At 31.3% G+C, this 13,703-nt stretch overlaps 2 protein-coding genes across 4 annotated transcripts; one reads left to right on the forward strand and one right to left on the reverse strand.

Annotated features, from left to right (window-relative positions):
- Window positions 1-1,687: 1,687 nt before the first annotated feature.
- On the reverse strand, window positions 1,688-6,469 carry PXN (Mitochondrial substrate carrier family protein). 3 transcript variants are annotated; one of them, XR_016515099.1, is made up of 11 exons: window positions 6,012-6,469; window positions 5,824-5,901; window positions 5,647-5,721; window positions 4,547-4,677; window positions 4,185-4,239; window positions 3,435-3,542; window positions 3,069-3,114; window positions 2,888-2,980; window positions 2,702-2,770; window positions 2,343-2,397; window positions 1,688-2,156 (listed from the first exon to the last, which is right to left on the reverse strand). XR_016515099.1 is itself a non-coding variant. In XM_068618088.2 (11 exons), the coding sequence occupies exons 1-11, from the start codon at window positions 6,090-6,092 to the stop codon at window positions 1,963-1,965; spliced, it is 1,008 nt and encodes a 335-aa protein (XP_068474189.1). In that variant the 5' UTR covers window positions 6,093-6,469; the 3' UTR covers window positions 1,688-1,962. The 3 variants fall into 3 exon arrangements, 2 of the variants coding, with proteins under 2 accessions (XP_068474189.1, XP_090150536.1); XM_068618088.2 differs by having other exon boundaries at window positions 3,046-3,114; XM_090294410.1 differs by having other exon boundaries at window positions 3,046-3,114; window positions 4,547-4,645; window positions 6,012-6,468.
- Window positions 6,470-9,011: 2,542 nt separating this feature from the next.
- On the forward strand, window positions 9,012-10,301 carry LOC137815040 (Calcium-dependent lipid-binding (CaLB domain) family protein). Its single transcript, XM_068618061.1, has one exon. The coding sequence runs from the start codon at window positions 9,103-9,105 to the stop codon at window positions 10,039-10,041; it is 939 nt and encodes a 312-aa protein (XP_068474162.1). The 5' UTR covers window positions 9,012-9,102; the 3' UTR covers window positions 10,042-10,301.
- The last annotated feature ends 3,402 nt before the right edge of the window (window positions 10,302-13,703 follow it).

The raw sequence follows: 13,703 nt of genomic DNA on the forward strand, positions 1-13,703 counted from the left end.
ATCTCTTTTATTTTTATGAAATATGGGGTTTAAGATTTTTTTAGAATAAATATTTTGTATTGTTTTATTTTCAGAAAAAAATAATCTCTTTTCGATTTACTTTTCTAAAATGTATTATTTCTAATTTTGGATTCTTATTTTTAGAATGAAAGGTATTTTTGGAAATTTAAAATTATGTACGGTGTATGTTCAAAATGATTGGGTGTGTGGGAAGAATTTGCCTGCCAAAGAACATGTCACACTATCCAAGGACTTTGTTGGGCTTTATGGGTGTTAGTGTATTTAAGGTTGTCATACATGCAATTCCCTGTAAAATTATATTCAAGAGGAATAAAAAATATACCCAAGTAAAGATTATAGAATGGAGAGATGTTTAATGTAAAATGTGTTACGTAAATGAAATTATTAGAAATTTTCATGATTACTTATTAATATGACAGTTTGATTTTACATCCCCAAGCATATCATTTCTTTAAATAATTTTTATGAATGAGAAAAGCTAAAATTGGAGTATTTGGCCAACCTTGAATTTGTTGAATTGTAAAAGAAGAGGAAATTGATTAGCTCAATAAGTTTTAAAGGGCAATTTTTTCCTGCACCATATCAAATTTAACCTGCACCTTATTATTTTTTTAAATTCCCAAAGTTATCCTTATTCTGGATTTAAAATTTTGGAATAGTACATATAATTCAAAAATAAAAAAATATATTCTGAATAAAAAAATCTTGAACACAAAATTGAAAATGCAGGATAAAAGTTTCCGGAATTTAAAAATATGTTCTGGATATCCAAATTCAGAATATTGTTGGATAAAAGGTTATAGAATTAATTTTTATTTACATCATCCTTTTATTTAAGGTTATTTTTGTCATTTTGAAGGGATTTTTGGTCATTTTTAATAATAGGTTGGGTGCATGTTGGAATTAATATGGTGCGGGGAGCATTTGCCGTTTTAAAGACACAGAAACCAGTGTATTTCCACATTTATTTTCCATCCATAGTGTCAACCATATTGTTGATCAGGATCCGTGTATCTTTTGCAACATTTTTCTCTTCTTGTTTGAGAAATATTTTTCAAACACCCCTCATGTCACTCAATTTACAAATGGGCCCACACAATTCACTATTGTATGGGATGATTTTATTTTACACCCCATAATTTCATTATGCATCCATAATATGAAAATTTTCACTTTATCATTTTTGTTTATGAAAAAATGACTTTTTAATTGTGTAATTTAAAAGTATTTTTTTTTATGAAAAAAAGTTCCTGTAATGAATACTTATGAACATCACTGGCTTATCAAACTGATAATGAATTCACGATTTCATCTACTCTAAACGTGAGTTGATCACACAAGTGATCTACTTTGTCGTGTATAATGAGGAGGATTAAGTTAAAACAAATATGTTTGGATGATCCAATGTAATTTCTGGCTGTGATTGATCCAACATGTTGACTTTCATACAATTACACTTCTGAAAAGAAAAAGTATGATATCATACGCATTGATACTAAATTTTTGTCCACTGGCTGCTTGTTGGTACGAACCTGGTAATTATTCATATGGCAGGATGATAAAAATGCAGATTTCGACATTGCCAAATGCCAAGGACTTGTTATCTGATAATGAATGAGAATTGTAAATGGTTCCAGTTGAATTGAATTTTGATCTAAAACTCAGCTACCAACGAAATCATCAAATGGTGATACTCATTAGTAAAATGAATTTCTGTTCCATTCCAGCAGCATACTTCAAACCTAAAACCCTGCTTTGTTCATGGAATGAATCAATGAATCCAGTGTATGATCATGACATGAATTTGCTATAAGGAAACTACCTGATAAAAATAATCAATATATTGTTTGAATCACTTTAGTTCCCCTACTACCATTTTAACTAATTTGCTAACTGAAGATGGTAAACGAAATCTTGATCAAGCTTGTGGCCTCCAATCAATCACACACGCTTTTGCTTTACAGTTTTGGCAGCTTCCTTGGCAAGCAAGAAGTGAACCCCCCTAACCAGTTCTTCTTTTATAGTGAATATAACAGCAGCAGCAAGCACACTTTGTACAATTTTTGTTCCCATACCTTTGTAAAACCCATTCAACCCCTCATAGCGAATCATTTTAATAATAGCATCCCAAGTACCTGAATTTAAAGAAAATTATGCACATTTAGAGAGCAAAGGAAGAAAAGATTAAAATTTCTAAAAGTTCAAACTTAGTTTTCAATTAACTTGTACCACAACATAATGCATGTTTCTATAAGAAATGCTCATAAGTTATAACCTTTCTTGATAAACGAGGTAAAACAAAATATCATCATAACTTATACCTTTGTAATGCTGTCTCCTGTCTCCTGTTTTATCCTGTCTAGCCTGGAGCCTCGCCTGAGGGAACAAAATATGAAGTAAGAAATTGAGAAAGGCATTTCTCACAGATAATATTCTCAGTCATTGTCACAGATAAAACCATCAATTGACTGAAAATGGATAGTTAAACGGATATCCATTGGATAGTAAAGTGTGCATACCCACGGATAATCACAGCTTATAATTACTTAAATATCATTAATAATATAAAGTGAAGGCCTTCACGTTGAAAGCAAGTTTAGATAATTTCAACTTATAACCAGTCACACTATATGATATACTTGCACAATCACAACCAAGAGAGAAAGCTATTATTGTATACCTTTACAACTAGAAGAGGATAAGTTACAACAGTAGCTCCAAGCTTAGCCAAAGCTCCAAGAAGAAATATCTAGCATCATAGGGAGATTTCAATAACAATATAGTAACAAGGCAATATAAGAGAAAATATATGGAAATGACATCACTGAAAAGAGATTTTATGTAGATTGGGGAAATGACATAATACCTGTAACGCAGTTACCCTGTTGCTATTATTTCTTTTTCTTAACTTTGACAACATGGCTTCATACAGCATGAATTGCATGGAAGGATTGCTTACCTGAGTTAAAGAGAAACCGATTAGTAATACTCCCTAAGCATGAAAGAGATTCACTTCCAACATACCATGATCAATGATGGTAATACACCTTTCCAGAAACCCCGAATACCAGCTTCATCAAAGATTTCTTCGATCTGCAAAATTGTATTAAAAAATTACACATAAAAGGAAACAAGAGGGTTTGAGAAGTATAAAGTGTCATCAGGAGTCCCCAAGCATTATCAGGACTAGTGAAACTCAGCATATTATGGAAGGAGGGAAAACCATGATTATCATAAATCATCAATCAATTTGTATGAATATTATCGGACACTCTATTTTAACTCGAATATAAAAACTCGGCATATGAAACAAGACTGTAAGATGAGTTTTGCAAACATTTTATCACGTCAGACTAGCCAAGCTAGCATAACTTCTCTAAATGACTTAAGATTCCAATATAGACTTTACTTACCACATGGCTAGTTCCATAAGGAAGAGGTTCAACTGCAGGAATAATTGCTTGCTCAGTGGCAACTAACAAACCCTCATCAGGTGCATGGTTCGACCCTTTTCTATGTGCCTGAACAGTAAAAATAATAGCAAAATCAGAATCCAAGACTTACTAGCTGAAGTCGGGCAGGAGAAAATCAAAGGATAGAGAGAGAGAGAGAGACAGCTCTTGTTTATCATCATTTATTATTCTAAATTACAAGAGAACACAATTTTGATTACTTTGACAAATACAAATAGTAAAACAAAATCAATGACAGACCATGTATTATATACTGAAATGAAACAACTTAAACCAACAAAATAATCTAATAATCTTGTGTCCGTTACAATGTTCCCAAATAGTCCCCAAATCCATGAAAGCTTTAAACTTTATGAAGTCCAGTCAAGCATTCAAAGTTATCATCACTTCTCTTCCAAGTTTATCTACTTACAATTTTGATTACTTATGAAAATGTTTTAGCTTATTAGAAAGGAAATAAAATCCTCAATAATAGTCTTAATAATTTATCTACATTCTAAATAACCATATACAAAAGAAAAAAAATTAGGAGAAAAGGAAGTTCTCCCAGAAGTTAATCTGTATTAACTATTTCATTATAATGATTAGAGTATACCAAGAAACAAGACAAACAAGGGCTAGGATAAGCAACAAGAGAAAGGAAAGCGTAAAAAACAGAAAACAATAGATGAATTACAAAATGCAAATTACCTGCATACGGGTAACAACTACCCAAATGGGATTTGTCAAGAGCACGTTAACACACCTACATAAAGATTTATCAATTAGGTAATACCACTACAATTGAGTACTGAGACAGTGAGACAATTCATAATCATTAGTTTCTACCAACATAATCGACATTTAACAGTTTGTGCTTTTATTATAGGAAGGTCAATTCAGTAGTTCTTTTACAAGGTCAAATTTGAGAAATGTCGAAATAGAGCCTTCAGAACTACATATGGAAAATTAACAGCCGTAGCTGTAAGAAAAGCTTAACAAGAACTTATATTTGCTGGGGTAATAACAGAGTAGAACGAAATGGGTTTGTGTACTAAGACAAAGTAAACTACCCGGATAAAGCAGCAGTGAGGAGAGAGGAGAGCATCCCAATTGATCCATCACCGACACCCTTTTTCTTTTTCTGTACCGCAGCTTCTGCAGCCATGTTCCTGAATATTTGATAGAAATAATAGTAAACACCCTGTACAATAAAATTGTGAGATATTAAAACCTTGAAACCTAAGTTAGAACATTGAACAAGCAAGTTACCAGAGAGTATATCACGCAGGAACTAAGGATAGTTGGAAAATTTCCATCCTTTTTTAAAAAGATAGTAAGCTAGACTAGAGACCATCAACATCAAACAATAGAATTTTGGTTTACAACAATAATCAATTTCCCATGCAGTGGCATGTGTTAAAATAAACAATTTGCGGCTGAGACTAATTTAGACACACGTTTCAATCACATTCAATGGATTAAAATTAATTCTACCAAAATCAATAGTACCATAAATCTGAAACAATGGGTGTGAATTCTATTAGTCAATAATCATACGAGATAGTTGATAGTTGGAGAAGTAACTGGTTTTTACTTGCCTATATTATCAAGCCTCCAAACAATCAAACTGAGTGTTTGACAACTCTTAACTCTATAGGGAGAAAGTCAGAGAATAAGAACTACACAAGCATGAATCCTCTGAATCTATGACTGACTCTCCTGTTGGCTTTCCAATACATGATTACATCAAAGTTTCAAACACAGTTCATTAGAGTCAAACTTCTATTATATTTCATCCAGGAAAGCAGCTAATACAGAAACCAATTAAACTGCTTTCGTTTGGCATTAACCATCCAGGTTTCAAGTTTTGGTCACAGACACAGTTTTGATCATGATCCTGGACATTGCAGCAAATGCAGTCACAATATGGTCGCAAAGAGCCCAAAAACATGAAAGTTGCAGTCAAAATCAAAGTCTCATATAGATTTTCAAAACCTTGTTAATCTTGCAGTCATCTTGGGTGTTAACACATGTATGTTGACTATAACATCCTCAAAATAAATCCCCATCAATCACTCATAATTTTAGTTTTCTCACGGATTCAGCTATCCAATCCAGAACTACAAAAAAAAATAGCAATATTACCAAACACGTGCTAAAATGAGCTCACCTGAGACGCAGCGGTACCCACTAGAGATGGCGTCAAGCCTCCATACAATCGTCCCCACCCTTCTTCTTTTACAACCTACACATAAACACAATCACAAACACCTTCTTTCATTCCATCGCCACAGCAAACCAATACCACAATTAAATTCAGCTAAACAGTCGTGTGATCCTCGCTAACCTTGCACATTCGTTCGAGGGCACCTTGATTCCTCGTCGCTCTCTTCGGATCACGCTCGGTTTGTTGACGAGTGTTTACCTATAGATCACGTCGGAAAAATTAAATCTTAGAAACCTTACACAACGACCCAGACGAATTTTTTCAACGAAAAAGTAAAAAAGAAAACGACTTTGAAACCGTATTCGTACAGTTGAAAGTGGGTATGTGATGAGCTGAGCAATGATCCCTCCTCCAGCTCCGGCCAATCCATTGATCAAAGCCTCCGACATGTTTTTCTTCCTTTATTTTTTTCTGTTTTCCCCACTGGGGGGAACGAAAATCTGGGTTGTAGTATTAAGGGATTTTACACTTTAACTGTTGTCTGAGTGAAGAAGCAGGGAATGCACCCACTCCTTCGTGGTGTTTGGTACTTGTCTGTGTTGTAGTAATGGCGATCTCGGCGTTGGCACATGAAAAATGGCGTTGGATTGTACCAATGAATGAAAATGAATGTGATGTCCCACACGACACGATTCGACTCAACTACAAAGTTTCACTTTGGTTGTTGCGTCTGGGAAAAGAAAATGTTAAAATTGTGAAATATGCACAGACCATTCTACCCTCCACTCGCCTTAACCCATTATTACCACTTTCTCTTCTCTATTCTGACTACTCTCTTACACTTCCATTATTTTATCACCCAAATCTCCATATCTATCTAATAATACCACCTAAAACATATTAAGAATAATAATCAATTATTGTATCAACTAGTATTTACACGATTATTAGTAACTAAGAAGATAATTATATTAAAAATGTTGAAATGGTAATTTTGATATATGAATAATTATTCCTTTTATAATTATGTAATTATAATAAGTTTTAATATAAAATTGTTTTTTACAAAACACAATTTTTTATATAACAACAAACTGTATTATTATTCATGTTTTTTTAACAATAATACGTATTCTATTAAAATTTATTACAAAATTATTGTATACAAAATTAGCTATTAAATTTTAATAATAAATTAAAATTAGGTTCTTAATTAAATTAAAAAAAACAAGCAGGTCATGCATACGCATAAATGTCAAGCTAGTTTAGTTTTAAAATATATATATATTTAAATTAATTAACATCATATAATTACCTTTTTATCCCTATATATTAATGTATAATAGTGAATTTAGTCTGGTGATTTTAAAAACAAATAATTTCATCTTAATTTTTTAAAAATATATGTAATTTGATCATTCTTTATGAAGTTCTATGGCCTTTTTTTTCTTCAACGCCACCCACTCTAAAAAAAGGTTAAATACTTTCCTAGGTTTAATGTCCATAATTGTTTAAAATCATATAATCATGGTTTTGGAAATGAATGAAAATTTGCAAGAAACCAAATTGTATGTGGAGACAAATAAATATCATAATTTTTGTATGTCACATCATCACCTCTGAACAACACCTCTTAACGTTATTTATGTTAATTTAAAAAAAAAATCAAATTAATTTTTTTAAAAATCATTAGAACAAATTATCTCTATAGATTAAAAAGTTAATTAAATCTAATTATTACTAGCAAAAGAAACTTATATGAATAAACAATTCGTATTATTATTATATATATGATATAATTCTATTATATGATATAATTCTATTACATGTTATAATTTTATTTGTGTATCAAATAATGTATATTTTTAGTACTATTTTCTTTATTAAATAATACTAATAATAACATTAATATTATGTATGAATATATTTTTTAGAAATATTAATAAATTTGATGTGGGATAAATAGAAGAAGATTGATTAAAAATATGGTACAAATACACAATTTAGTGAATAAAAAACGCATATTCAATATTATATATTTAATAATATATTTCCAATTAATTTTATTTGAAATATTTGTATATATATATATATTAAAATTTTAATTTATCTAATAATATCTATAACCTTAATAAAACTATTCATTTTTGGTGTAGATAAATTTGTACCATTTTTATTTTACACCAATGCAGGTCTGGCCAAAATAGGCGGATTGACCTGTTTTGCAATTTCTAATTAGGAGTTGATGTCAAAAATAATTTAAATATAACTTCATCCCTTAATCTTTCAAAACGTTTTTTAAGGATAAATTTGTGATGAAACTCTCAACTCTAAAGTTGACAATATTTTAGATGTGTTAGTGATGCTATCTCAACCGACTTAAAGTCAGAACATTGACTCTGTTTATAAGGATGAAAAGGTGATTACAAAGACGAACTCTCATTTTCTTAACCTCTAACTAAAGGACTTATTCATGTATGCCTCCACATCGCTTAATAGTTGAGGTGAAGAACAATTTAAATCCAAATTCCTCAATTAACCCTATGATGAAATAGCTCAAATGTGTAATTGACCATATTAAAGTTATCTTAAGGGACTTAAGTTTGTTGTGTTTATATAAAGGTAAGTAGTGTTAATAATAATAAAAATAATGAATTTATAAAAGTAATAGGAATAAAATTATCAATATTAATTTAATTTTAATTTATAATTTTTTATACATTTTTAGATAAATTGTATTTTTTTTTGAGTTTATACAATAATATTGATTTAACTTTACACCAATTTTAGCTTATTTTATTAACTTTTATAAAATTTACAACTTTCCTTAAGTATTTACAATTTTTTTTATTCCAATTCTATTTAATTTTATCAAAATCAATTTTAAACAATTTTGTATCACAATGATAAATAATTTTATTTATTTTTAATTAAGTTCATAAACCTTACAAAAATAATGAATAATGTTATAATCATATGGTAGTTTCATGTAAAAGCATATAATCATATTTTATTTTAAATTATTTTTAACCACACAAACAATATTTAATTTTACAATTTCATCAATTAAATTTCTCATCCTCAAAATTCACTTTCCATTTACTCTTTCTTAATTTAAACAACTCACTTTGTTCCCTTTTTTTTCCTCTTAATTGAAACAACCTTACTTATTAATTTCTTTCCTCTGAAAGTCATTATTTTCCTCCAACATAAATCCATCCCTCAATTCCAAAATCCTCCAAGTCTCAACTTTTTTTTTTAATTTGTTAATGGACCCCGTTTTATATCTAAACATGTATCGATGTTGAGTAAACAAACAGTGGATAGCGAAAGATGGATTAAAAGTTAAAACGAAAATAACATAAACAATAACATATTCCACAAAAATTCTGTTCTGGTCCTTTTCTGAGTACTGAGACTTGTTGTTGCTATTGAGAAGCGCACAGAGAAGAAAGAAAGATGGCGTCATCGCGTCCCCCACCGTCGAAATCAGTGGATCTGGACCTCACCATCGTGGCGGCGAAGCACCTCAAGAACGTCAACTGGAAGAACGGCGATCTCAAGCCCTACGTCGTTTTCTGGGTCGACCCCGAACGCCGTCTGGCCACCAAATCCGACGACTCCGGCAACACCTCCCCCGTCTGGAACGAGCGCTTTGCCCTCCCCCTCCCTCTCCCCCTCCACGACTCCTTCCTCACCCTCGAGATCTTCCACTCCAAACCCTCTGACACCCTCAAACCCCTCGTCGCCACCCTCCGCCTGCCCCTCAAGGACCTCCACGACCTCAACGACTCCACGCGCCTCCGCAAGTTACCCCTTTCCCGCCCCTCTGGCCGCCCCCACGGCAAGATCCACCTCAAACTTGGCCTCCTCGGCCGCCCCCAATTCCAATCCCTAGACTACCTCAACCCTAACCATAACCCAAACCCCAATCCCAATCCCAACCCTAACCCCAACCCTAATTTCGTATTCCCCACCCCTAACTCTAACCCTAATTTAGTCTTCTACAGGGGATATTCCCACTCCGCTTCTCCACCACCCTCTCCATACCCCTCCTACACCTCTTACACCGATTCATATAACTCTTCTTACTATCCCGGTTACTATTCCGGTGCCCCTCCTCCTCCTCCTCCGAGACCCTTCTTCGACCGTTACGCTGGGCCCAGTGGGCCTTCCGCTCCGCTTGATTATTCCACCTCCTACGATCCCAAGCCCAAGTCTTCCAAAATGGGCCTAGGCGCTGGCCTCGCGGTTGGCGCTGTTGCTGGAGCTCTCGGTGGGCTTGCTCTCGAGGAGGGACTTAAATACGAAGAGGACAAAATCGCGGAGAGGGTCGAGAACGACGTCGCTGCTAATGTTGCGCGCGACGATTACAGCGATTATCGAGTGGATTACTGATCCAAACAACTCCTTACTGGCTTGTGGTATCGTAAGGTTTCCAAATTCATAAGCTATCTCCATTTCGGACTCGCTATAGTGCTCTTCCAGTATATATTATAGATATATATATAAGTATTATATCTCTATGTATATAGTTTGACTTGCTGTTGGATTGATGAATGCATCAGTTTGTTTTACTTGCTGCTTGTCTTGATTTGCTACTGTTCTTGCGGCTTTTTATATTCTAAGTGAAATAAAGCTGGTTTCGTCTGATGATACCAACGGTTTTCTTTCGTTTTTATTCAGATCTTCGACGTAGTTCTGTGTTAATTACAAATTTAGCGTTAGTACAAGTATGTTTTTATTGTTGCGTTCTAGTCAATGAATTGGTGAATTTGTAGTTTCTTCTGTCTTTGAGGTTATCTGGATTCGAATATGTATGTAGAATTATGTTGCTTTGTCTATGTATTTGTCATTTTATATTTTGATCATATCGTCTATATTACAACTTACAAGCATTGCATCGGCGAAGGAAAGCAATATGCTCTTTTTTTAGGTTTTTTGTACTAAGTTGTACGGGATGGATCTTAACTTCCTTCGGGCCTTCTTTGGATTTAACTTACAAGATAATGAAATTTTTTAAAAAATAATTAAGTTTGTCTGATAAGTACAATTTAACTTTAGTTTATGGGAGGGATTTACTTTTTTCTCTATCCAAACATGGCCTTACTCAACATAAACCTACAAGTGGATTATCTGGCGTTGATAAGCAAATTATCCCACTACAGAGTACTTTTGTTTAATAACCCATCACCTTTTCTTTACCACTGCTCTAATTTTGCTGTTCTGGAGTATGTGGAAAAGAGCAATTTGGATTTTTTTTCTGATCTAGATTTTTCTGTGAAATGACTTGGAGCGTGCTTAGGCACCGTAGAATGTTCCATGCCAGAGGTAGTTGTTTCGTTTTTCAAATTTGGTTCAGCGAAGTGGAAAATCGTATGTTTGGCATTTATGCAGTTTTTACTGCAGAAAATCTTAGCAGGTATTATATTTTCTTTCGAATTTATAATTTCAAACTTTCTGTTCGAACTACTGGAGTCTTAAAATCGTAGCTGTTGTGATTGATAGTGGAGAAGATATATGCTGAAGCTCATGAATCTGAGAAGTTTTGTGTGTGCAAAAATGTAAAACTGTTTGATATTATCATAGTAATCAAGTTACCTCATTACAAAAATTTCAAAAAATGTTTTTAAATGAACTATACACACAACTACATAGTCCAATCTTCAAATAAGTAACCGTGTAATAATGTGATAAAGGCGAAGTTGCCAACAATTTTTTTTATTTGATGGAAAACATCATGGCTACTAAAAAGTACAGAATGATCACATACGTTAATATATGTCATTCGGACACGTGAGAAAAATAAAAGAAATATCTTTATTCTTAAAAAAAAGTACTTACACTTTGATCATTTTAAGATAAATATAAAAAAGTTTAGCTGCTAACTAACACTAAAACTAAAACTTTCTCACGTGAACTAATTTAAAATCTAAATATAAAAAAATTCCTAGTTTCAAAAGTTCTGTTTTTTTGTGTGGAATATATCCAACTCTGCTGGTAAAGAAACTGTTAAAAGTTAAGAGATTTTTTTAAAGTTTCTATTAGTTTTATTTACCGAAATCATCATATATAGTAATTGTTCTCATAAATGGCTTATGCTTTATTATCATGGTGATAATTTATTATCACTATCATTTCATGAACATGATTATAACTCAATGAGAATAAGCAAATAAACTCAATGAAATTTTTGGATAGTTGTATTACAGGATATTCACTCATCAAATGGGAAGAGGAGAGAATGGATCATGTTTCCGTTTAGGTTTTGTTTACTTCAAAATCCTCTTCACTCATCTGCATCCTTCTGTAACCTGCAAAAGGATCACCCAAATTACATCACACTTTTATTTTTTCCTTATACAAATGTACCAAAAAAAAATAGAAGTCAAATATACAATTTATGGAGAAAAGTGTCAGCAACACTCTCTCAAATATATATTTTTCTACTTAAATATAATTGAAAACAAATATGAACATCTGATTTGAATTCTTATATATACTTTCAATCTTTAGAACTCAACCAGACGTCTATAGAATCATCTATTAAAAACATAAAAATACAGAGATTGTTAATTTTTACCATTTTACTTTGGAAAATAAAGAGATTTTTTTTCCCTAAATAAGTTTGTGCTAAAGAAATGTAATAATTTTAAATTATTAAATTTACAAGTTTCTTGGTTCGGGATTCGACCTAATACTGAGAGGATCGCATTTTATAATATTGTATGGACATCTCCACGTAAAAAAAAACATTACTACTATTTTTTTATTTATTATGAAACTAAAAAATTATTGATAGTTAAACTCTACTTTAGTATTTAATTTAATTACTTATCAAGATTGATATTCATTGAAAACCGAACAATTATTATGATACATGATTGTTAAATAAAACGTGAGATCCATTCAATTTTTTATTTTTTTATAAACTTGAATCAATTACAGATAGAGTGTGTAAAAAAAATGTGATTCTAGTAATTTTTTTTCTTATTTGTTTATCTAAGAACATTAATGTTATGTGCATAAGATAATTTGAGTAAAAAAAGCGAATATATTAGCAGCAGGGCTTCATTAAAATATAAAAATGTAAGAAAATAGCACTCACTGGGAGGTCGGCGTGGATCATGTTTATGATTGGCCCCTGTGCCTGCGTAGTCTAATTTGTACTGGCTACTCAGGTCCCCTGTTAAAAATATTATACTTTTCGAAATTTATATTTTCAAATTAGGTAAATAAAGAAGAATGGAAGAGAAAGAAAAATAAATTTTATTTTAGACAATAGATTTGAATTTCCGAAATAAATTATTATAATTAAGAGAATATGATTTTATAATAATGTTTAGTTTGAGTTGAAATGATATAAAAACACCTATGGGGTTTTTGGTTGCAGAAGACATGAGTGCAGATGTGAGCAAAAGGAAGAGGAAGCAAAGGCGAGCCCCAAAAGCCATCATTCTCAAACTCATACTCAAATTTTGTTGTGTTACTCAAATTTTATTTATTTTATATTTTTATTTAAATAAAACATTAAGTAATTAAAATTTATATTTGTTTTATATTTTGAATATTTTAGAAATTTTAAATTTTTATTTAAATAAAACATTAAATAACTTTTCTTACCATCATTGACAATTTCACATAATTCTTATTTTTTCCAAAAATTAATTTATTGAAAATAATATTTTAATTTCTATTTAAATAGAACATGAACAATTTTTCTTACCATCATAATTCCCAATTTCACATAATTCTATTTTTTTCTAAATTAATTTATTGAAAATAATATTTTAATTTTGTAGATAAATCAATAAAATTATTTTTTTAACAATTTTTAATAGGAGTGTAAATTTATAATTTTATATTTTTATTAATTAAAAATATATAATTTAAATCACACTGATCACATTGCTCACTAACTTTTGATAAACATTTTCTATACTTTTCACTTTATTTAACTTATTTTTTTTTTAAAGTTTTCAAATTAAACATGACTATCTAACTTGACATCTCAGCTAAACTGACACCTCAAATAATTAACAATAAATTATATAGTATTT

The sequence above is a fragment of the Phaseolus vulgaris genome, chromosome 1, assembly GCF_051622355.1.
Source record: "Phaseolus vulgaris cultivar YP4 chromosome 1, ASM5162235v1, whole genome shotgun sequence".
Taxonomy (NCBI): domain Eukaryota; kingdom Viridiplantae; phylum Streptophyta; class Magnoliopsida; order Fabales; family Fabaceae; genus Phaseolus; species Phaseolus vulgaris.

Bases quoted from the DNA above. Each gene is read 5' to 3' on its own strand.
- PXN (XM_068618088.2), bottom strand. From the start codon at position 6,092: ATGTCGGAGGCTTTGATCAATGGATTGGCCGGAGCTGGAGGAGGGATC. The intron at 5,722-5,823 runs GTTAGCGAGGAT...GTTTATGTGTAG, and splicing joins CCCTCGAACGAATGTGCAAG to GTTGTAAAAGAAGAAGGGTG. The intron at 2,157-2,342 runs GTATAAGTTATG...CTTTAAATTCAG, and splicing joins CAGGAGACAGCATTACAAAG to GTACTTGGGATGCTATTATT.
- LOC137815040 (XM_068618061.1), top strand. From the start codon at position 9,103: ATGGCGTCATCGCGTCCCCCACCGTCGAAATCAGTGGATCTGGACCTC.